The following is a 23,252-nucleotide window of genomic DNA, read 5'->3' on the forward strand; positions in this document are numbered from 1 at the left end:
TTTCTTGAAGAGCCCCGTGGAAGGAGGTCATATACACACATAGCTTTGACAAAACTGCCTCTAAACACGCACATATACATTCCTATTTTACCAACAGTAAAGTATTCACAGATACTGTATATCATTTTAACCTTACTCCTCAAAAACAAATACACACAGGGGAGAGTGGCAGGGCTGTAAGAAGTAGTGTGGCGGGGGGTAATCCGTCTTGCAGTGACAGGCTACGCTGCTGGGACAGGCGTCCACACTGTGGCGGCTGTAGCGTCACTAATGGGCTTCAACCCTACACAGCGCCGCCACCGTAATGGCACAGTCAATCCTCTCAGATGAGAAACCTCTCACACGTCAGCTCCGATAAACACACACAGATGCAGGTGTGACGCGCACACACACACACACACACACACACACACAACCATCATCTCCAATCTGTCAACAGTTCTTAACAAGAATAACTATTAGCTTTTCCCTGTTCCCCCACCCATCTGTGGCATGTTGCTCCTGTCTGAATTATTTGCACCGAGCTATCTGTCATAGGCACATGAGTTAGTGTGTGTGTGTGTGTGTGTCTTTCCTTTTTAGGTGAAAAAATATAGAGCTGCTGTGCCATCTGGAACATTAAAAATGACAATATTACAGATAGAACTCTCAGTTTGGAGTATATTTGTTTTCTTAGGCAGAGGTTAAATGTTAGTAGTCTAAGATGCGGTTCATGAAGTACATTTAATATTATTATATGGATTTATGCACCTTAGAGTACAAGTGGGTGCGACTGATTTTTTTTCCCTTTGCTTAGACCCAGAAACCAAAAAAACAAAACACGTGTATCCTGTAATAGCAAGACAAAAGAAAAGACATGACATGAGTATGACAAGTATGACATTTATCAGGATGGAAAAAAGACCAAACTAGTTTTCCTTGAATTACCTGCGGCCCACCACAAACTTTCTTTTATATTTTATACAGGGCCGGGTCTAGCCAATTTGGTGCCCTAGGCGAAATTCGGATTTGGAGCCCCCTCAAAACCCTCAGAACCCTAACGGCTGGGACACACTGCCCATAAGAGCAGCGCGTGACGGCTACCTTTCAAATTTTTTTTCTGCTCAAAATGTACTTTAAAAGGGAGATTTGTCATGTATTTAATACTGTAATCAACATGGGAGTGGGCAAATATGCTGCTTTATGCAAATATATGTATATTTATTATCGGGAATCAATTAACAACACAAAACAATGAAAAATATTGTCCAGAAACCCTCACAGGTACTGCATTTAGCATAAAAAATATGCTCCAATCATAACATGGCGAACTGCAGCCCAACAGGCAACAACAGCTGTCAGTGTGTCAGTGTGCTGACTTGACTATGACTTGCCCCAAACTGCATGTGATTATCATAAAGTGGGCATGTCTGTAAAGGGGAGACTCGTGGGTACCCATAGAACCCATTTTCATTCACACATCTTGAGGTCAGAGGTCAAGAGACCCCTTTGAAAATTGCCATGACAATTTTTCCTCGCCAAAATTTAGAGCGTTAATTACCCTGTTTCGCGACAAGCTAGTGTGACATGGTTGGTACCAATTGATTCTTTTGGTTTTCTCGTTTCATATGATGCCAGTATCTTCTCTCTAGCTTTAAAACTGAGTCCACATGATCCGTCATTTCCATGCTTCCCCTTCATTGTTTATGTAAGCAGTCGTGCAATGCATTCTGGTAGCACAGCGTTGCATTTCGAGAGATGGACTGTCACGTTGGCCGCTCATTGATTGCATAAAGTGGAGCCTATATAGGCTACTTTATGCGAATCCGGAGCGTCCGGCGCCACTCGCCGCCTCTAGAAACTTCCGAAAAACTTTTAAACTAACCGTTGATGAACAGTCAATCTAAAGTGAAGACAAATTCATCAACCGCATTGCCTTATTTCCGCCTCAAATGTTTCCAGAAAGACATTTCGGTGAACTATTTCTTTGTAATATACGAGAAAAAAGTTTCCAAAACAAGCCGCCATGTTGGTTCCAGTTTGAAAGCTGCGAGCAGCAGCCCACGAGGGAAAGCGTTCATCCAATCAGGTGCCTAGTGGCAGCCCATCTAGCATCTAATGCTGGGAAGTGAAGCGACCCCCTCGCGCACAAAACAGCCCTGTGGACACGTACCATTAGTGCTCTCTGTGCCCTCTCTCCCTGCAGGGACGGACGGTGATGGACAGAGCCCGCTGCTCCCGGTGCGACTGTCCTCAGTGCGATGGGTCTGGAAACATGGACGTCGTCTTGCTTACCGTGCTTTGTGGTTATGACTTTTTTGCCGCGTCATCACCATTCATATCTATACTACAATTTTTTTAAGATTAAGTGTTTAGAAGAGCATAAAAAGTTATTCATAGATCTAGCTTTTAACTTCAAAATATACAACATTTTCTCCCCTAAAGGGTCTGATGTCCACCCACCACAGTCTCACAAAAACCTGTGGTAAACACTGTAATGTGTTATAATAAAGACATTATGCTGAGTAGAGATGGCAAGAGAATAAAAACACAAGTGGGAGCAGCAAAATAGATGGTTGCTGTCAGACGGAGTAGCTCGAGAGGGAAAACAAAAAGAAAGTAAATCCAGACTGGAAACTTTGGTCTGACGGATCAAAGGTAAATGTCTGCATGTCCACAAGGTGTCAGCTTCTCTGTTCAGTTGGAGCAGTGGACTGGCAGCTGAAGAAGGGCTGCCGTGAACGTCAAGGTCAGACCCATTTATATTTATATCCCATCAGTCCTTTGGTCCCTCTAACAAAAACTGAAAAATATATTCTACATACACCTGTCCACTGATTATTATTAAAAAAGTAAAGTAATTTAGTTTTTTTTAATGTCACACTGCCATGTCTGCAACTTAACTTTTTTTTATATTTTATACAGGGCCGGGTGTAGCCCTTTTGGTGCCTTATGCGAAATTCGGATTTGGAGCCCCCTCAACCCCCCCAGAGCCCTAACGGCCGGGACACACTGCCCATAAGAGCACCGCGTGACCGCTACCTCGCTGAACTGCTGCGTATCTCACGCGCGTGTTGTCCACACCGACAGCGATTCTGCTGCTGCTGTCAGCTCTTTCTTTCTACATACCTTTCATAATGGCCATTGCATTTCATTATAAATATCATTTATATTTATTTTAGACAGAAAAAGGTTAAGAAGCGTGGGCTCATTTGTAAATAATAGTAATAATCCACCATTAAAACCCAGTACTTTATTCATTCATGGAGCCCTGCAAATCACTGCATTTTCTACAAAACTGTCCTGCAAATATTTCAGGATAAAAGCCGTTTGTTGACAAATGAAGGAATTCTGTCTGCAGAAAAAACGCTTGAGGGTTTTTATTTTGAAACGGAAGCAGGAAGTGTTTATTTAAAAATAAATCTTTACTTCTTTCATTTCTGTGACATATTTTACAGATGTCTAGATATTGAAACTGTAGTAAATGTAGCTGGTATGATGTCAATATACTGTCAAAAGATCATTTTCACTGTCTGTTGTTGCTGTGAACTGCACGCGACTCGCGGTAAAAGTAGCCGAGACCTCGAATCTCTAGGAGAGACACTCAGCTGAGCCGCGCCTGAGTTGCGCTGCTCATGCGGGCAGTGTGGCTGCTCAAACCTGTGCTAAGGGCGCTGAAATAATAATAATAATAAAAAAAAACAGGTTCCGCAGGCGCCACACAGCTGTTGACATTCCCCGTGTGTCCCGGCTGTTACCCTAGCCCCGTAAACCGTAACACATCAGGCATCACAATGGTTTTAAGACAAAAATTAAGATTTTTATATTCATAAATAACTGTATTTATTATAATATAAATAAACAATTAGTCCCTGATATTGTTGGCTTAAAAGTGTTTCATCAGTTTAACTACAATTTACACTTTTATTAACAAATTATTGCGGCCGGGCAGATGAAAAAGTGTGAGAAAGAGAGTTACAGAGGTGAAAAGTGTATTTCTTTATCTATTTGTTACCTCAATGCAAAAAACGAGGATGGGCACCAACTGGCATTTTTTTTCCTAATCCTTTTTTCTTTCTTAGAGGGCGACCAGCGCCTCCCATAAATTGACGCCCTAGGCGACCACCTATATGGGCTATGCGTTAAGCCGGCCCTTTTTTTTTTTGCAAATGGGGTACCTTATACCGAGCTCAAAGTCAAGGTTTAAGGGCACCAAAGGACAGAAAGAAGGAAAATGCATTGAGCAAAAGAACTAAACTAAGGTCCAGGATGAAGTTGAAGTGAGATGAGAAGAGGCAGAGGCAGGAAGTGGATTTCAGATTCCCACTGTAGATTGTGCGTGCCGTTTCAATCTGTCAAAAGGCAGATGGACTAGGAGTCGCAATGGAGACAGATTTGACAGGTCTGGTGATCAGAGTATCAGTCTTCGCTCTCATGATGGAGAAGTTCAACTCGAGTGAGAGACGGTTGCACTTCACTGGAGGTACGTAGGGGAGGTCAATATTCCTCTGCTGTCGTCTTTTTATCCTCAACCTGTTCACCTATCCATCCTTCCTTTTATCCTTGCTTCCCTCCTCTCCTGTGGTTTAGCGATGGAGTGAAGCCTCCATCTTGTTAAGCTCCGGATCAATCGATAACCATTAACATTTCAAATAAATGACGTGCTTCTCTTTTTCCTTCAAATCACCGCGACCAGACTGTGGCGATATGTTGGTATTAGCAAACTGTCTGCAGACCTCAAACTCTGTATTTACTCATCTGTCTGAGCTATCCATCCTTGACCAAGCCACAGAGGTATGCTCCAATAGTACCGTTAATCCTCCGCCTGTCCATCAATCCTCCCCTGAATCGCTCAACCTATTAGAGCTACAGCCAGCAGCAGTAGCATCAATACCTTATTTATTTTCTACAGCTGGATGTTGGTCTGTCAATCCACCACTTCGGTCCTAACTGAAATATCCCAACTTATCCCAATATTGTACAGATATTCATGGACTGCAGAGGATAAAGCCTACTGACTTTAGTGATCCCTCGACACCATCAAGTCAAAATTAGAATTTGTCCAATATTTTGGTTTATGACTGAGTCCCTGCAGAACTAATGGCCTTCCCATCAGCCTCAGCTGTACTTTGTGTTAATTAGTAAATACCGGCATGCTCACATGCTAAAGTGAGATGGTGAACATGGTAAACATTATAACATCTAAACATCTGCATTTCAGCATTGTTATTGTAGGCATGTTAGCATGGTGAATTTAGCATTTAGCACCGCTGTGTCTAAGTACAGCCTCACAGTTTGGCTGTAGACATTCTGTCTTGTATATATGATTATGATGATGATGATGATCGTGACGGGTGATCATAGACCGTATTATAAAATATACACCCATTGGTTTGAGGGCTGCCGTTTTGATGCCTCGAGTTTGGCATTTTGGCCGTCGCCATCTGAGAGGGTGGAGCTAAGTATAATCGAACGCCGTATAAGACTTTTTTAGGCGACGGAAATGTATATTTTGCTTAAAACACACTGTAAAGGGGTTAAAGTTCATAGACGAAAACATGGACAACTCCCAGACCAGACAACGCCGTGGTAGCTACCTGTCTTCAATACACCGGTGTTACCAATTACACTGGAAATTTTACAAGAAAAGATGACACTCAGTACTGCATATGCAGAGCGCTTACTTTGATTGTGCGTCTGGCCTCTCCGGTCGAGCTTTTGCTGCGGGGGCCGCAGGTTTCCCCCTGGCACCGCGCACACTGCTGTGCTGTGACCGCTCCGTCCTCCGCACGGCGATGGTCTCATTAACATTAAGTAACAGTGGCTTTTGCTACCAAATGCCCCGCCATCGTCTTGTCTGTCAACTCTCTCTAATCCCGTGTGTGTGAAATCGAACTCCTGCTACTTTGTGCTGAGACTCCATACGGAGCAGACACTTTCACTTTCCATCTTTGTAGCATCCGTCGTCCGACTATGTATTGATAACAACGGCGCTGATACACAAAAAATAACTAAATGGGTTTGATTTCTATAAAAAATTTAATTTAATCGGTGTATGCCTGAACGACACATAACACCTGTAACACAGACTACGGCAACAAGCCTAACTAGCGATTAAGACCATAAACTCATGTTTACAATGTTTACTAAGGTAATAAATCTGGTAGGCCTATTTTCTCATAGACTTCTATACATTCAGACTTGCGTTGACCTGTTGTGCACTACATGTGCGAAATGGCAACTCTGGACAATTCAACATGATTCAACGGACATTGTCCTGGGTTCATATAAGAAAGCGGCTTTTGTCTGTCACACAAGGGGCTGGCTATTCAAGATCTAGACTGGTGCAATCTATTCATATACCAATGCACCCATCCCTCACCCTCTTTGAGTTGCAGCAGCACAGTGCTGTCGCTGGGAGCGCTGCAGAAGTAGCCTCCGCCCTGGTCATCCCAGAACAGCACGTCCTGCCTGAGCTGCAGCTCCTCGGCCCACTGCAGCCACTCCGTCTGCTGCGTGGCCTCGAACAGGTCCAGCAGGCCGCAGATGACGAAGGCGTAGTCATCCAGGAAGCCAGAGATAGGCAGAGATCTGGAGAACCCAGCGGGGGACAGAAATGGAAATCAGTGTTAGAAGAGCGAGAATGAGGACAGTTTTCATTAAAAATGTATCGACGGATCAGTGGGAGATGAGTTGAGATGGGTCGGTGAACTAGTTCAGCTTCTTGTTTTTCCCCTCTTTATCTTTTAAATTCCAAATGCCTGTTCACAGTGCCTGAAGAAGATCAAGCTATGGTTTCCATCAAGACAGTAGAGAAACCCTGAAGAATTGGCATGAAAGATAATAAAAAGCCTGAAGGAGTTATCTGTGACAGAACGTTACGACACAAAGCGGGCTGAGTATAATCTCTCCCTGCAGTATTTTTCTCTAAGTGAAATTACTCATCTGCTTTCTCTGTGCTTGTCATACTGTAGAAGGCATGAGAGACATATATACATGCACACACAACCGTGTATGCTGTCTTTGAAGTTTCAAGTGAAGCAGCAGAGTAATTAGGCAAATGTGGTTCCAGTTAGACCATCCCACCTCCCTCCAGCATCAGTGTGCCACCTCTCCCTTCACCTGACTCCCTCTCTACACGTCGCAAAAACTATGCCAACGGCCGGCTCTAGTCTTCTCATTTTTCATCTTCATCTTATCTGATCAATCCAATACACCAATATTTTCACTGCGACATTTGGAATGAAGCTAAGCGGTGAGTGAGAGTGGTGTGAAAACGGTCGTCAAACGCCGCTTTGTCTGATGTACGTATCATAACAACGGCTTGTACATCCGCAGTCTTCGGTCGTCCGGTTTCCCCTTTTTGAATGACGAATACAGACTACCGCCGCCTGCTGGTGTGGAGAGTTATTTCATCTCACGCTGGCGCAGGACGTACGTGGTAGTTGGCCATCGGCTCTAGTCTTTGCGGTGTGTTCAAATGCAACTTTTTGGCCAAGACAAAGGTGACGAGAGGCGACGCAACAGCAGGGGTGTAAGAAATTATCGACATAATATAAGGTTTTGTGATACTGTATCGATTCTCAAGAACACTATCAATTTCTAATTAATAGTTTACATGCAAAGATTAACTCAGTCAATACTTTATTTAGTTTGCAAAGAGATGCGGCCTCCCAATGTATGTACCCTCTCAAAGTAGTGCTATGATGTATGATTTATGATGAACGAAAATGCAGATCCCTCTGTTCTGACTTTTTTTCACTCAGATTTTATGCACATTTCAGTGTGTTCTTTATACTATGACAGTTTTCCTAAAATTGGATTAAAAAAAATAGCAATATATCACAATATATTAAATTGTAACCCCTGTATCATGATACATGTCGTATCACTAGATTCTTGCCAATACACAGCCCTACTCAACAGGCGGCCTTCATCGGTTCTTTCGTAGTTCTTTGGTGTCGGGTTGGTGCGTGTCTAGGCCTTAACATTTTATCCCACATCCTTTCATATAAACTTTGAAATCCTATATCAGTCCGTCTCAATTTTACAACCTGCTCTCGGCCATTTGTTTTTTAATGTGATTTATTGTTCAGTCACATCTACACCCCAACAACAAGCCCCCTCTAGCCTCCACCCTCCAATTCCTACAATGACACCCCGTCCGGGTGAGTGCAAGGGAGACGGACGGTGACAGGAAGCCAGATAGCGCTATATCAGGCGAGGCTGGTGGCTGCTGGTCAAGAGACAGACAGACAGACAGACAGACGGTGACTCAGAAGTTGAAAGGAGACAGCAGGTACTCTCGCACTGGACAGGACATGGCCAGTTGAACGGAAATACAAAGGGGAAGAATGTCTTTGGAATTTGACATCATGACAGATAGAAGTGTCTACAGCAGGGGTCTCAAACTCGCGGCCCGCGGGCCAATTGCGGCCCGCAAGACAATATTTTGTGGCCCCCACCTTGATATGAAAGTTTAATGTTAGTGCGGCCCGCGATTTTTTTTAAATTTTTTTTTTATAAAGTTATTTTTTGGGGGCATTTTTTCCCCTTTCCAAGATAGAGTCTTGGAAAGGGGGGAGAGAGAGAGTGGATGCGGAAAGGGCCACAGGCCGGATTCGTCACGGTCAGGACCAAGCCTTGTTACATGGGCGCCCGCTCTACCAACTGAGCTAACCAGGCGCCCTCGGCCCGCGAGTTTTATGTGAATCGCACTTTGCCGCGTTGTGTGTGGAAGGTCCCTTTGTTGCGCGAGCCCGAGCTGAACGAACCTACCAATCACACTGGGGTATATGGCTCCCGGGGACGGGCAATCGGCCGGGCTTGATGCAAGCAGAGAAACATTTCACAACAACTATGGCGGCGCCCGTGTAACATCGCATAAGCTTGATTAAAGCTTGATTTATACTTCTGCGTTGAATCGACGCCGTAGCCTGAAGTGCACCTCTCCAGAAATGTAACTACACGTCGCAGCGACGCAGACCGCAACAGCTGTGATTGGTCCAGTCTCTCAGCGATGCTGAGCGGCCAGGACCCCGGACAACCACAGAAAGTTCAACTTCTCTCTGCCTCGATCTTTTCAATGTTTGTTCACACAAATCGACTCAGATATATTTTCTCTTTTCGGCGTTCCAGTAATGTCAGTAAAAGTTCTGTGGTTCAACAGTTATTAGCTCCAACTCCGCTCAGTTTCTGTTTGTAGTACAAGAAGAAGAAGGAAACTCATAGAGACGCCGCCGCCAACTAGCGGTTTGGTGGTGTAATTGCAGAACAACACAAACACAGCAGGCACAACTTTATTGCGGAGTGACACCAAGTGGAATGAATATATATCTTGTCACACAGCCCCAATCATGTCTTTTTCAAAGCCTGCAGTGAAGAGAAAGGTTGGTGACGAGCACAGACAATTTCAGGAAAAGTGGGAGACGCAATAGAGGCCATGTTCAGAAGAACCGTTCATGTTCTTCAATGTTCCATTCATGTTCAGGACAGTTCATGTTCAGAAGAACCGTTCATGTTCAGAAGAACCCATTCAAGTTAAAGAACTGTTAATAATGACGTTTGAGAAGATTGTTTTTTTTTTAACAAAGCTTTTTTTGTGGAATACCTGATGCGGCCCAGCCTCACCCAGACTCTGCCTCCAGCGGCCCCCAGGTAAATTGAGTTTGAGACCCCTGGTCTACAGCAATGCTAATAGCTCTGTGATTGAAGAGTCAGGGGATCACAAGCTCTATTGATCTATCAATAGAGGAGCTTAGGGAAGCAGCTGTAAAGCTGCTCTTTATCAGAGGTGGGGAAGTTAACTACAACTCTATAGGGTCCTCCAAGGATGAAGTATTTTGTAGGCCAACCACGTACAGTAGTTAGCATCGCCCTGGTTCCCTCGACAAAAACCCAATGGAATTTTTCCATTGGGTTTCGGATTATTGCAGAAAATAAGCTCTGTGGCGAACAAACGTTTATGATACTTGCACCTTTTTTTCAGCAAGATAATTTTCACAAATGAACACCACTTCTATGATTTTTGAAGTGTGAATGCAAGCAGAAGTAAAAAGCTAATGTTAATGATTATAGACGAACTACACCACGGTAGCATGAGAGCGAGTATACACAATGAGGTGTAAAGGAGGACGAGTGTTCAGCGTGATGACGTTTAGTAGTCTCATTCAGCCACTTGCTGGCAACCGTCTTTTTTAAGACACATAAAGGCTTCAAATTCATGGGTGGGGTATTTACTGACACGTTTTATGTCTTAGAACAAAACGTTAAAATCTCTTCAGCTCGTGTTAACCACAGACCTAATTTCAGGCATCTAACTAAAACCCATCAACTCTGAGACGAGGGAACCAGAAGTGAAAAAAATGCCAACTCATTTCCGGGTTTTAGGACTCCTGCAACTCTCTATTAGCCAAACCAACCAGTTGGTTTTCATAACTGAAGTCTTATCTCTTGCAAAACTGAAACATACTGATTGACTTCAGATAAGGCATGAATGCTACCTTTGTAGTGCTTGTCAAGTCCAAGTGTAGCGTCTTCTTGCCCTGCTCTAGTGCGCAAACCCATAATGGGCCTAATACTGCTCCCCTTGTGGCCACAAGATGCAACAATGAGCCCATTCCACACTCAATAACTAGCCAGGACAAGCTAAAAACTTGTACTTTATTAGAAGTATTTTTACAAACTAAAATTACCGCCTTGCAGTTGTATGCCTCCGCCAACCGGTCAAGTTGAAGTTTACATCCACGTCTGTCCAAAATGTCATCATTTTATCCTATCAGACATTTGTGTGAAATTGTCATAATTAGCGTATGAATTCTTGAGTATGGCCAAAAATGTGTTTTGTTAAGTCACAGTGACCTTGACCTTTGACCTACCAAAATCAAATCCGTTCATCCTTGAGTCAAAGTGGACATTTGTGTCAAATTGGATGCGGACAGACGGAAGGATTTAGAGATTCAGAGAAGGTACTTCTTATGAAATAACATTGGTGAGTTGTATCCGTGCTTCCTCCTTTCCCACACTAACACTCTCACCACCCCCTTCTCTCACACTGCAACATGTCATCTGGCTTAGGTGACTCCTGCCACAGGGATGACAACCTGAGACGAAACCTCAAGAGGGCCTCACTGACACACAAACACAAAAATGTAAGAGCCTCTCAGAAATACTTTTCAATCACACCTCCAGCAGCGCGTGTTAAATGAGTCATTTCCCTGAGAGTAAAGATAAAGCGCCTTGTCGGTCTCCCGTATCATACTGCAGCACTCGGAGACAGTTTAACACTAATAGCTTCGTAATGATCCTCTCATACACCAGCTACTAAACCTATTGGGGACGATATGGGTCACGTAAACACATTGACTCCCATCAGTTTTACAACAGCAGTGACCTTTACGTTAGAGAATAATTTAATATGCTTGCTACGGAATGTGCTCAACTATTAGGCTGTGCCATTATTACATATGAAATAACGCAGAATAATGACACATAAAAAATAATGGGAGAGGGAGAGCAGCAGCAGAGAAACAGTGAGAGATTTCCCCGTTTGACTCGTTAATCAGGAAACATAGGTGCTGCTCGTTTTCCTGTGACAATCTGGAGACCTTTGGAATTCAACTCACATCCTTGTTTTTCCTGTTTAATCAGCTCTCTGTCTGTGCACCTTCCCATGCGGTGACACCTAATGCTTTATCTTCTGCTTTCTGTCTCTGCATTCCTTCTCTCAAACCACTCACCACATACCTTAAGACCACAGGATAGACTCCAAAAGCAGTGTTGTGACTTATTATTGAGTGTAAATGTAAGGCAGGGAGGTGTAAGAGCATGCTTACTACACCATCAGTATACAGCTTGGATTCAAGTTTATGGATCAGGTTTGATGACCACTGGAGCTAGTTGTTTTAGACACTGTACGGTCATTTTTCTTAAAGGATAAAGGCCTTTAGACACCGGGAGCATTTTTTTCTTTCTCCTTCTTTCTCTTTTCAAACTCTTGTTTTTGCTTTTGAGTACTTTTCATGCAAATATTATGCGGCGAAAAAGCGTCACTTTTTTTCCGGGATGAGGATGATGTTTCTGAGGCTTTGCACCGCGAAGAAAGGCATCAACCAATCACGTTGTGCACATTGAAGTTGTAAGTTACGCCTATATTTATGAAACAACATGGAGGCTCCGTAGTCCGAACCAGGACAGCAAACATTATTACTCCTTTCAACCTTGACAAAGGCTGCGCGTATTTTAATACACACACACACACACACACACACTTGGAGGACGCAACCTGCCAAAAAATAAATAAATCTAAAATTTAAAAAATAATAATAAATAAATGAATAGATAAATAAAAGGGGAAATTAAATGGAAGAGTAGATAAATATGGGAAGCAATACAAAGATACATAAATACAAAAATAAATAAATAAAGAAGCAAATTAAAACAGAAATATCAATTTATGTCACATTTTTTTCAATTAATTAATGCCTGCATTTATTTTTTATATTGTTTTTTGGTTCATTTAATGCCATATTTATTTATTTACATATATACAGATTTATTCTTGATTTTGGCAGGTTCTGTTCTCCACACACACACACAAGAGTGTTGTTGAGCGATAAAGGACATAGAATATAGAACTGGCTGGAATGGAACCCACCATTAAGAATTTACATCTATAAAATCTCCTTGAGATTCAACCTGACTGCAAGCGAAACTACTATTCGGACAGTATCTTCTTTCTCGTTTGAATAACGGAAAACTAAAAAACAGCGCTAAAACCTTCCATCAACATGGCCTCCGGTAAGTTGAATTATATTGCTGCATTATTTTTTGTGTAAGCACCAGACTTTATCACCTGATCCAATGTTTTATCTTTACGGTAGAGTTATTAACATATTGAATATAATCATGTAACAGTATACAGTTGTAGTATTTTAATGGACATGTATAAGAACAATTTAAGGATTTTCTATATGATTCTTTAAAGAACATGTACACAATTTTTGTACATGTAGACTGTGTACTACTGAGAGATATAGATTGGACAGACGTGACTTAATTTTGTAAATGGGTGTTTCTGAAATTACGGTCACTTTTAACAACCTCTATGAATATTAATCTTAGCCATCAGAGTATGTAACACATATAAACAGGTACACAAAATGTCATATAGTGGTTCAGATATTAATCTGTAACATGTTATGGTTTTCATCACTTGTTCTTACCATTTGTCCTTACCGCAACATTACAGTAATGTTCATTTTATAAAGAGGATTTCATGATTTTCTCTACACCCTGAACAATTTAGACAGTACCCATAGATGTCAGTCTTCATACATAAGAAATATAAAATATGTTGTGTTTTATGACGGATAACTATACTAACTCACTAATAAGCTGTTGCAGAAATGACATTTTATCTAATATTGCGGATAAATGGCAGCCAGCGAGGTCTGCTACGTTAGCTTTGACTCTTAGCGTCTAATATACATGAATTCAACGGTAATATTAAGTTATTTAAATAAATGTAGTTAATTGCTAAACTGTATGGTGAGGACACACGATAAATACTTGAGAAGTAAAAGTGATCTTAACTTTGTTTTTCTTAATCTTGAGGGTCAGCTAGTGCAGGTTGCCTTCAAGATCCATAGAAACTAGATTTCTTTGGCTTTGTTTGAATAAAACTTTTATTATGGCTTTTTTTTCAGTGTGTCTGTAAAAAAATGACTTGTAAAGAAGAAAATAATTTGAATATGGTGTAAAGTAATATGCATATGAAACAATTCCATTTGAAATGTCATATTGTGATTGACTTAGCTCATTTTATGTATCTCAACATTGGGACCACAGTTGTGGGACATGAAGAAAAGTGGTGTTTGGACCCATAAAATGTCAAGATGGGTAATAACACTATGTATATATTTATCAATCATTGCTCTGCAAATTTTAATATAAATCCACAATTTCATTGCTGGGACTTCAAAATTCCCGTAGCTGCAGAAACACCCAAATATATTTTAATTATTTACTATAATGTGTGTATTTTATTGTATTTATCATATATTTTTTACATGACAGAGATCAGTACAAGAATTCCAATGCCCTTGTACACTTGTATCTGAACAAATGGCAAATAAAAGTCTTGAATATTGAATCTTAACCATATCTCCTCTCTCTGCACAGACGACCTCCCGATATTTGAAGGGAGCTTACTCGGAAAGAGCCACAAGGTGGAGGCCTTGCTTGGAAAGGGCGGCTTTGGTTTTGTGACCAAATGCCGCAACCTTGAAACGGGCAAGGCGGTGGCCGTCAAGGTCATCAAGGATCTCCCCGGAGAAGCTGAACAGACGAAGATGGAAATTGACATCCTGAAGCGGCTGCGGTGTCTGGATCCAGACGCTTGCAACATCGTGAGGTGCAAAGGATTTTTCCTCGACAACGATCTCACCTGTCTCGTCTTCGAGCTCCTGGATCAAAGCCTGTTCGATTACATGGAGGAAAGACGCAATCGGGGTCTTCCCGTGACAGAGCTGCGACCCGTCGTGCACCAGCTGGCCACGGCCCTGACCCACCTGAGCTCCATCGGAATTGTGCACGCGGACATCAAACCAGAAAACATTATGGTTGTGGACCGCCGGCAGCAGCCTCTGAAAGTCAAACTGATTGACTTTGGCCTGGCGTTTCCTGTGTCTACTGCTAAGCCTGGAGTCTGTCTGCAGACCACCTGGTACAGAGCGCCAGAGGTCACGCTGCATATTCCTTTTAATGACGCCATTGATATGTGGTCTCTGGGCCTCGTAGCTGCAGAGCTGGCTACAGGGTACCCCCTCTACCCTGGGGAGATGAACTATGATGTGCTGAGCTTCATCATAGAGACTCAGGGCCAGCCAGCTGACTATGTGCTGGACCGTGGCAGGTGTACCGAGTACTATTTCCAGTACGAAAGCAATAGCGAGCAGCACTGGAGATTCAAAACGCCAGAGGAGTACGACCCGGGGTTATACGCTGAGGACATGAGATACACCAAGCTCACATGTCTTGATGACCTCGAGCAGCTGATGAGCGGAGGACAGCAGAGCGATCAGCGTCTGTTGGTGGACCTGATCAAAAGGATGCTGCAGCTGGACGCTGACCAGCGCATCAAACCCCCGGAGGTTCTGCAGCACACGTTCTTTGCTCCCAGTCTCCCTCAGAGCTCCCCTGCCAACATCTGCATAGAGATGATGGACACTGAAGAGTCGACACCTGAAGTCAGTCAGCAGCCTCCCTGCTGTCTGATAACAGGACCTGAGATACTCCAGTGCAGGGTCGAAAGAACAACAGCCTACACGGCTGTAGAAGCAGAGGAGAACACAGAAGAGGTGGACGTCCGGCCTGAGAACGACGGCTGTTTATGCCGCTTCTTCAGAGCGATAACACACGCCTGTTACTTCAACTGCACCTACTTCTTCACAGCGGTTACACACGCCTGTGACTTCTACTGCACCTGCACCCTGTCAGCTACATCCTCAGTTTGATCAATTGATCTTCTGCATTTCTTTTGTAATATATTCTTAGTTATTTTCTCCTAATTCTAATACATGTGTATCTTCCATTTTTGTCAGTCTAATTCCAAGGTTGTGACTGTTTGAGTAGACTGTAGTTGACATTCATGCTGTTTGGTAGGAACATGGTGGAAACAGGTAAATCTGTTACAGTGGTTATTCACAAGAGAGTGAGAGAGGGTTTATAGGATCAAACATATTCTTATTTAATAAGCCCAAATTAAAAAATATATAATTTATGTAAACATGTTTTAAACTTCTTACACGTGTAAATCATTGCGGGTCGGTGTCCCATGCGCGCTCGCGTGTGGCTACGCTGTTCAAACTCAGACTCCAGCACAAACTACACGGAAGCACCAAAACCGCAAATTTCTATCTAGTGAAGCCCGTCTGTTAAACAGTGTTGGCAGCGATCGGAGGACGCGGGGGAGACCGTAGCTTTGGTCTCCAGGGTCGTGAGCCTTCACTCACACACTGCGCCGGTTCTCACTCGCTCTTTTGCTCCACTCTCTCGTGCATGCGCGCACACTACACACTGCAGAAGAGTTAGTTTAGCTCTGAGAATATCTAGTGGACGTTTGTGCAGAAATAACTGCTGCAGCTCCTCCAGACCAACAGAGGTTTCCCGTGTCTTGTGAAGTAACGGAGCTCGACAGCGAGAAACGTTATCGTCTCCGACCAAAACTCCGGTGTCTCCCCTGTTCCCTCGGGCCGCGGTCGGGAGGCTGAGGCAGGAAAAGCCAACACTAGGATCAGCAGTGATTCATGGAGAGACCTTCGTCTGGTCAGCTAACATTACTGCCAAGCAGCTGAAATATAGAGTGATATTGTGCTTTTAGCTGACGTGTGTCGCCTCACTGTTTTGAGTGATGCTCGTTCATGTCTATGTAGAGCGAGCACAAGTGCGAGCAACAGCATGCTGGCATTCGTTGACTTAACGGCCACAGGTGTCGCTGTTAACAAGCAATTTCTGATTCTTACATAGAGTCCCTTTAAGTCAGAGATCAGTTTATCATTTGAAGTAACAAGATTTGAACTTGTGATTATAAGTTCTGAAATGATTTGAAGCTGAAAAAAACGTATCTAATTACAATGAGTTAATAAAGGAAGAGTTGATTTAATATAATTGATTATAACTAGGGCTGTCAAAGTTAACGCAATAACGCATTAAATAAATTCGTGGCATTATTTGCATTAATGCAATCGATCTTTCGGAGGTTGTAGCGGGCTCACTTTTAAAGCTGGAGTGAAAAGTGAAACTGCTATCATATGAAAGTAGGACTTATCATTGTCTTTTAAAAATGTCCATTGTGTTCCTTGCTTATGCTTATTGATAGACTACATTGCCCCAAGCATGTGTGTTTCGGTCAGTAATTTTGGTCTGGAGCTGTTTAGCATGAATCGGTGTTGTAATGATTTATTTTAGTTTAGGGAAGGCCTTTTCCTGTTTCAACATGACAATGCCCCCATGCACAGCCACAAGCCAGGCCCATAAAAAATGATTTTCCTAGTTTGGTGTGGAAGAATTGAAAAATCAACTGATTAATGCTCTTGTGGCTAAATGGGAGCAAAGACTGTTATAACAGCATATTAATGCTCATAGGTTTTGGAAAAAAAATAACAGGTTCAACGATCACATAAAGGTATATCAGATTACCACATACTTTGCTCAGGTGTCCATATACTTTTGGTCATGTGGTGTATATACAGCCTCATGAAAGCAGAAACAAAGGTTTGTTTGATGGGTAGTTAACATACTGTAACATGCAGTAGCCCCTAGGGGTGTAAGGATACATCAATCTGGATCGATATATCGATTCAATCATTAACGATCCAATATCATCTTTGTTCGTCTTTGTTGCTTTTAAGTTTCGCTTTCACTTTACCAACGTAGTAGGTGTAGTAGTACCCTACTACACCCACATCTATGAGGCTTATAACGACTGACAACGCACATTTAAAAGGTGCAGAAAGGCCAAATGTTTTTGGCATCATTTGGCAAAAATTCCATAATAACCTTTCAGCATGTTGTAATTCAAGTGTTCTGAGAGAAAACACGATTTCTGCAGCTCCTCATGGCTCTGTTTTCAGTCTTTAGAAAATCTAGCCCGTGACGGGAGACTTTGACCAATCACAGGTCATTTCAGAGAGAGCGTTCCTATTGGCTTTGCTCCGGCTGGTGGGCGGTGCTTGGTATTTCCTCAACTGATCTCAACACTGCTGCCGGGTCCCAAACTTTCTCATAAACAGTACACTACAAGATGTTTCTGAAAACATTCGAGGAGAGAAATGGTCATTATAGTAACAGAATATTGATTCATATTTGATCAGCGCTGCCTAGTTTGACCGTTTGATCGCGAGTGATTGACAGCTGCTCAGAGACTGCAAAGGCTCCAGCTCGGCTCTGACTGGTTGTTTTCCTCCGTTCGGTGAAATCTTTCAGATGTCGTTAGGAGCACCGGAGGACACAGAGGCACATCTTTTTTTTTTTTAGAAAAATAACATTTTTAAAATGCTGCTTTAATGAAGTGATAACAGTTGAATAGGGTGCTTGTTGCCGCCACTGCTGAACAAAACAAAATACGCAACCTGCAGGCACTCACATTTCATTACCAAAGAATGTGCAGAAAAAAAGAACTCATTGACAAATAACCACTGGTAAACCCAATGCAGAACAGGCTGCGTATGACCAAACCTGTTGACAAATCAAGTAAGAATGAGTCAACATCACTGGTGTCCCACTGGGACCTTGCCACTGTCTCAGCCTCCCTCTGGTCCCTGAAGACGGCAGTAAGACTCTCAATCATCCAGTGCCAGGCAAGGGCCACAGCAAATCTATGGCATCAGCTCCTCAACACCTCCACAACCTATTAACCCAGTTAGTCTCATCCCCTACCATTCCTCCTGGTAAAGTAGTCCACGGTCCACATGTGCCTGGCATGACAGAGTGGTTTACCCACGTGTGGAAAGCAAACCAGACAGAAAATGGCTTTGGTAAGCATTCTCGATCCTGACACCATCCTGAATTGGACAATTATGAATGAGACAGAAGCCGTGGAACAAGGCCAGAGTGTTTAGGCACAAGTGTGTACCTGTTCATGATGTGTGTTGGTTTAAAATTGTATGCATTTCATCATGCGTGTTGTGGGTCTCCTGGCATATTTTTTCTGCTGATTCGGTGGCATTTCACACTCACTCATTCACAGTAACTGGGGCACGGGGCTTGGTTAACAGAACTGGGACACCTGGAGCGGTGGTGTGCAATCAACAAGGCACTGTGTGTTTATGTCCCGATGCTTCGAGGACATTCTCAGTCTAATCCGCTGACTGAATGCTACAACTAGCTTATGTATTCAAATCCGAACATTCAAATTTTAGTCGAAGTACGCATGCTTGAGCGTCAAAATGCTATTTTACCAAGCCCTTCTAAAAACATTATCCCACCTGACCTAACATAGGTTTCTGCATGATGCGCTGCTACATATATAGTATATACATCCTTAAAGTCACAGTAACTTAGATGACGGTCAGCATGCTCCCAGTTTGGAAAAGCAGACAGGAGTACAGGCATGGAAGCAAAGCAATGTACTGCTGTGGACGCCATGAATACAAAAGTCGCACAAGAACACAAACAAACTAACCAATCGATGCAGGGGTAGAACAGCAACTCCCATGTTCTGCGAGGTAAAATTACTGTTTTTGTGAATGGAGGCTGGTGGCTTTGAAGACAGCGATATAACGGCTCCAGTTCCCCATCTGAAAGGGCTGTTTGACAGCGAGGTAAAGCGGTTCAAATATTGTAATTATAGCGTACACTAAAGCTGGTATTGATATTTTTTTAGTCGGGTCATTTTTTTAGGTGGCTAAAATATGTTTTTCTGCTGCTCCAATCCACAGCCCACCAAACTACATTCACAAAAAACAGTAATTCTACCTCGCAGAATCCTAACTAACCCTTTCAGTTATTTCCAAACTTAGCACAGGTAACTTTGACTCAGCTAGTGCTAGCGCTCGCATTATTCATGACCTTTTTGATTAGCTTACTTTGGTACGTCACTGCTTTTTGCTAACGGGTGAGTGGGTGTTTCCATTTGGAAAAAAAAACCAGAAAAAAATCGCAGTTGGACCCACCCTTTAAATGTCATGTAAATGAGAAATTCTGTTTCCTATTTGTCGGGTTTTGGGATTAAAAGTTATTTTGTTAATACAGCTAAATTTCTGCTGAAGAAATCTGATTTCTTGGCCATGTTTAGTTCAACCAAAACTAAAATCAGTCAAAATAATTCTTCATAGTTGATCAGTACGCTTATTGTCCTCGGCTAAAAGTCAAACTTAAAATCAAGCATGAAGCTGCATATTCTCCCACTACAGAGCCTCTACTCTCACTATGCTGTCAGTCCAAAAAAAAAATCACATGTCATTCAACAGGCATCTATAATCCATTTAAAATATGGCCAGTCTTGTTTCAAATATACTGTATGATTGAGGCTAGAGGAGAAATCTAATTACTGACTTGTGCAGATAAATGCAGTTTTATGGTAACCAGGTTACTGCAGTGCAGGTGAACATGTTCTCTGATTTCCTGCCATAACCTGATATAAACCAAAAGCCTTGTTTCCTGTTTGCATATAAACAGTCATCCCAGCACAGTACAACGGCTTGCTGCTCCTGTACTAAAAGTTAAACTCTCCCTTACAGAATTTGCCACATTATTTGGCAGAGTTATGTGTATATTAAGGCATTACTGTCTCACTGCTGGGAAAGGACATAACTTTTGTGTTTGAGCTTGAGTTTAAGAGTACTTATTACACTTATTACAACGTTTTTGCACTTCAGAGAGTCTTATAGACAGCTCCTCATACTGATGAAGACCAGGGCCCCGTTAAAGAGAACAGGTTTAACAAACTCTGAGCCTAAGCCTGAACTCTGAGTTGACTAATCCTGAGGTGGGAAACTCAGAGTTTTGGGTTCCAGAACAGCTGATCAGAGTCAGATCAATCAACTCTGAGTAGGTTGAACCTGAGCATAAAAAGCCATCATCAATGGAGCTCTGATACTAGGATTCACCATGGCAACAGGTAAATAAATGGCAGGGCCTCCATTTTCATCCAGTGGACATAGAGATATTAATGCATGTATATGCAGACTGTGCACATTTTTCTTATTCTTATTCTTCAAAAAAATAACCTGAGTCAGAGCAGGGAAAAGTGTCAACAAAGCCTCTTTTGGACCGCAGTAACTTTCCCCTGGAACTAGGAAACTTTTGAGGAACTCGTTGCGTTTCAACCGCAGGGACCAGGGTCTAAATTAAATTCCAGGGAAATTTTACACCCCAAAAAAGGCCCTGGTCGGGGGTAGTGCTTTCTGAAAGTACAGGAACTTTCAGGGTGGGATGATTTACTGTAGAGACAGACGCTCTTAGTTTGATTTTCTTCCTCTGCATTCATTCATTAAATCCTGCAGCAGTAAATGTCATCGCAGTCAGACAAAACGTAAAGTTATTTTTTTAGATGAAACAGGCGGACACACTGAACTGCAGGCAGCAGAGTGTTTACTGCTGCGACCACCAACAGCCCTCGTCATGTTGATTTTTCATACGTCAGCAAACTAATTTGCCTAACCTTTGCAGGTCTTTAGACTGCGGTGGAAATGTAGACAACAGTGGGCTGAAAGAACCTTATAGTTCCTTGAAAAGTAGTCCCGGGACTAAAATAACCAGGAACTTCTTGGGGGAAACCCGGCTTATCACAATAAAGTTAAGAGTGTTGTCCCAGTAATTCATTGTAATATATAAATAAATGCATTAGTTCAGCATAATCTCACAGGGACAAAACACAGGGCCCGGGAACTGAAAATTTAAATATATAGGAGAAGATTTCAAAAATATATTGATCACAGGCATAGAGACATGATTGTAAGTTCACAATCTGATCCAGTAATAATGTGTTTAGCGATTTAAAGGTTAAAATACAGTACATTTTAGACATCTATTTGGATTTGGTGATGGGTTATTTTGGAACAAACTAATATCCAACCATGACTTTGATTCTGACATAAAGTAAACCTTCGATACACGCTTTGATACGGACTGAATGAATGGAGAAATAAAAAAGCGTGTCTGGCTCTGTAAGAGAGAGGATACAGAGAGAAAGTCGGGGTTTGTTAAAGAGAACCTGCCAGCGAGCAGGTTTTGTTGACAGAGTATTAAGATTTGAGGACAAAAACATCGTAAACAAAGTGAGTACATGTGGTCCTTTCCCTGTGATAGATGTCAAAGCGCTTGTTCCAAATCTGTTGATAAGGAACCTCAAGGGTCTGTGACTATGACTATTCAACTACAGTTCACTGCTAGATTACTAGATAATGTATACAGGTGACAATTCTAATCACAAGTTTCAATCTCACTGTCTTTATCTTCTCTATATGCGGTGCAAGCACACTGTAGTCATGCGAGAACAAATCAATCTCTTACATCTGTTGCACCTCCATGTCGTCTCCACGGTAACAGGATCGGAGGATGGTCTGTCGTTCAGCATCCCACAGGTGCTCCTTGAGGAAGTTGGCAGCCTGCACCGCCCTCTCCAGCAAGGCCTTGTCCCCCAGCACAGCTCCGACGCCGGCGTAGGCCGACAGCATCAGACCTGAAGAGGGAGAAGTAGTAGTGATGATGATGGTGGGATAATTAGTTATAAAATGACTTTTACTCAGCTTAAAACATCATGTCCTCTATCCGCTGAGGTACCACCACAGTCCCAGCTTAGTTACTTTCCCCACTCTTCGAACTTTCCTTGTTCTGTCTCATTCCTTCGCTCTTCTCTATATCCATTCCTCCCTCTTTCCCTCCACTCCTCTTTCATGTAGCGTATCAAAGCCTGGCGAGTGCACAGCCCGGTCTTCAAAGTGTTGCAGCGGAGGACAGGTGATTAACGGAGGGGTTTCTTCATTAGAGAGGAGAAGGAGAGCCTCGCGTCTAATTGGAAAGTTCTCGGGATCGCAGAGCCTCATTACCTCACTAACACACTCTGTCTTGAGACGTCAGCCCTGGGAGAAGAAATTTGTGGGTGCATGTGTGCGTTTGTGTGTGTGGTGTGCTTTGTGTTCTTGTAATTAATCACAACTGAGACAATGGGGCTGGACAAACAACGTTGAGGAGTGTCCAAATTGGCATCACACTAATAGAAAGTGACAACTAGCGCCTCTATAATAATCTACACACATCTTCATACTGCTGAAAAACATAAATGTGTGTATAAATCATAAGTGTGTATAAATCTGTCACCTGTCAAAGGACAAAATGTCTTGTTTGACTACTCTGTGGAAAAAAAGCACAAGGTACGAGCACCTGAACTGGACCACTATCAATGAACCGATGTATTGTGGTCTGGTTGTGTGGGATAAAAAAAAAAGTCTAACAATTATCTGTCATCTAAAAAGATAAGCAACATTAGCAGGCTATTAATATTGAGGCGGGTTAACCGAGGCTTTCACACTGACATCTGAGGCTCATACGATACGTGAATATTCACTGTCAGTGTGGTAAATGGCTAAATGATGCTTGTGACAGTGACTAGCATGGCTAGCTAACGTTAGCTTGAGTGGGAGGCTGCTGCCGTAATACAGTCATACATTAACATTATAGCAGCATCAGACTCCAACTAAATCTCAGCCTATAGATCAAACAGTTGGCTGTTAACACATTGGTTATTTACAGACAACACTCAGCCTAACGGG

The 23,252-nt window shown here is 42.6% G+C and overlaps 1 protein-coding gene across 4 annotated transcripts in view; it reads right to left on the bottom strand.

The window, feature by feature from the left end:
- Window positions 1–23,252, bottom strand: part of spata20 (spermatogenesis associated 20) — a 64,871-nt gene that overhangs the window by 27,987 nt on the left and 13,632 nt on the right. For all 4 annotated transcript variants that reach the window (XM_074619170.1, XM_074619171.1, XM_074619174.1 and 1 more), the window contains exons 12-13: window positions 21,994–22,162; window positions 6,362–6,570 (exon numbers count right to left, since the gene is read on the bottom strand). In XM_074619170.1, the coding sequence (XP_074475271.1) occupies window positions 6,362–6,570; window positions 21,994–22,162 (378 nt within the window). The remainder of the gene's footprint in view (window positions 1–6,361; window positions 6,571–21,993; window positions 22,163–23,252) is intronic.

The sequence above is a fragment of the Sebastes fasciatus genome, chromosome 20, assembly GCF_043250625.1.
Source record: "Sebastes fasciatus isolate fSebFas1 chromosome 20, fSebFas1.pri, whole genome shotgun sequence".
Lineage (NCBI taxonomy): Eukaryota > Metazoa > Chordata > Actinopteri > Perciformes > Sebastidae > Sebastes > Sebastes fasciatus.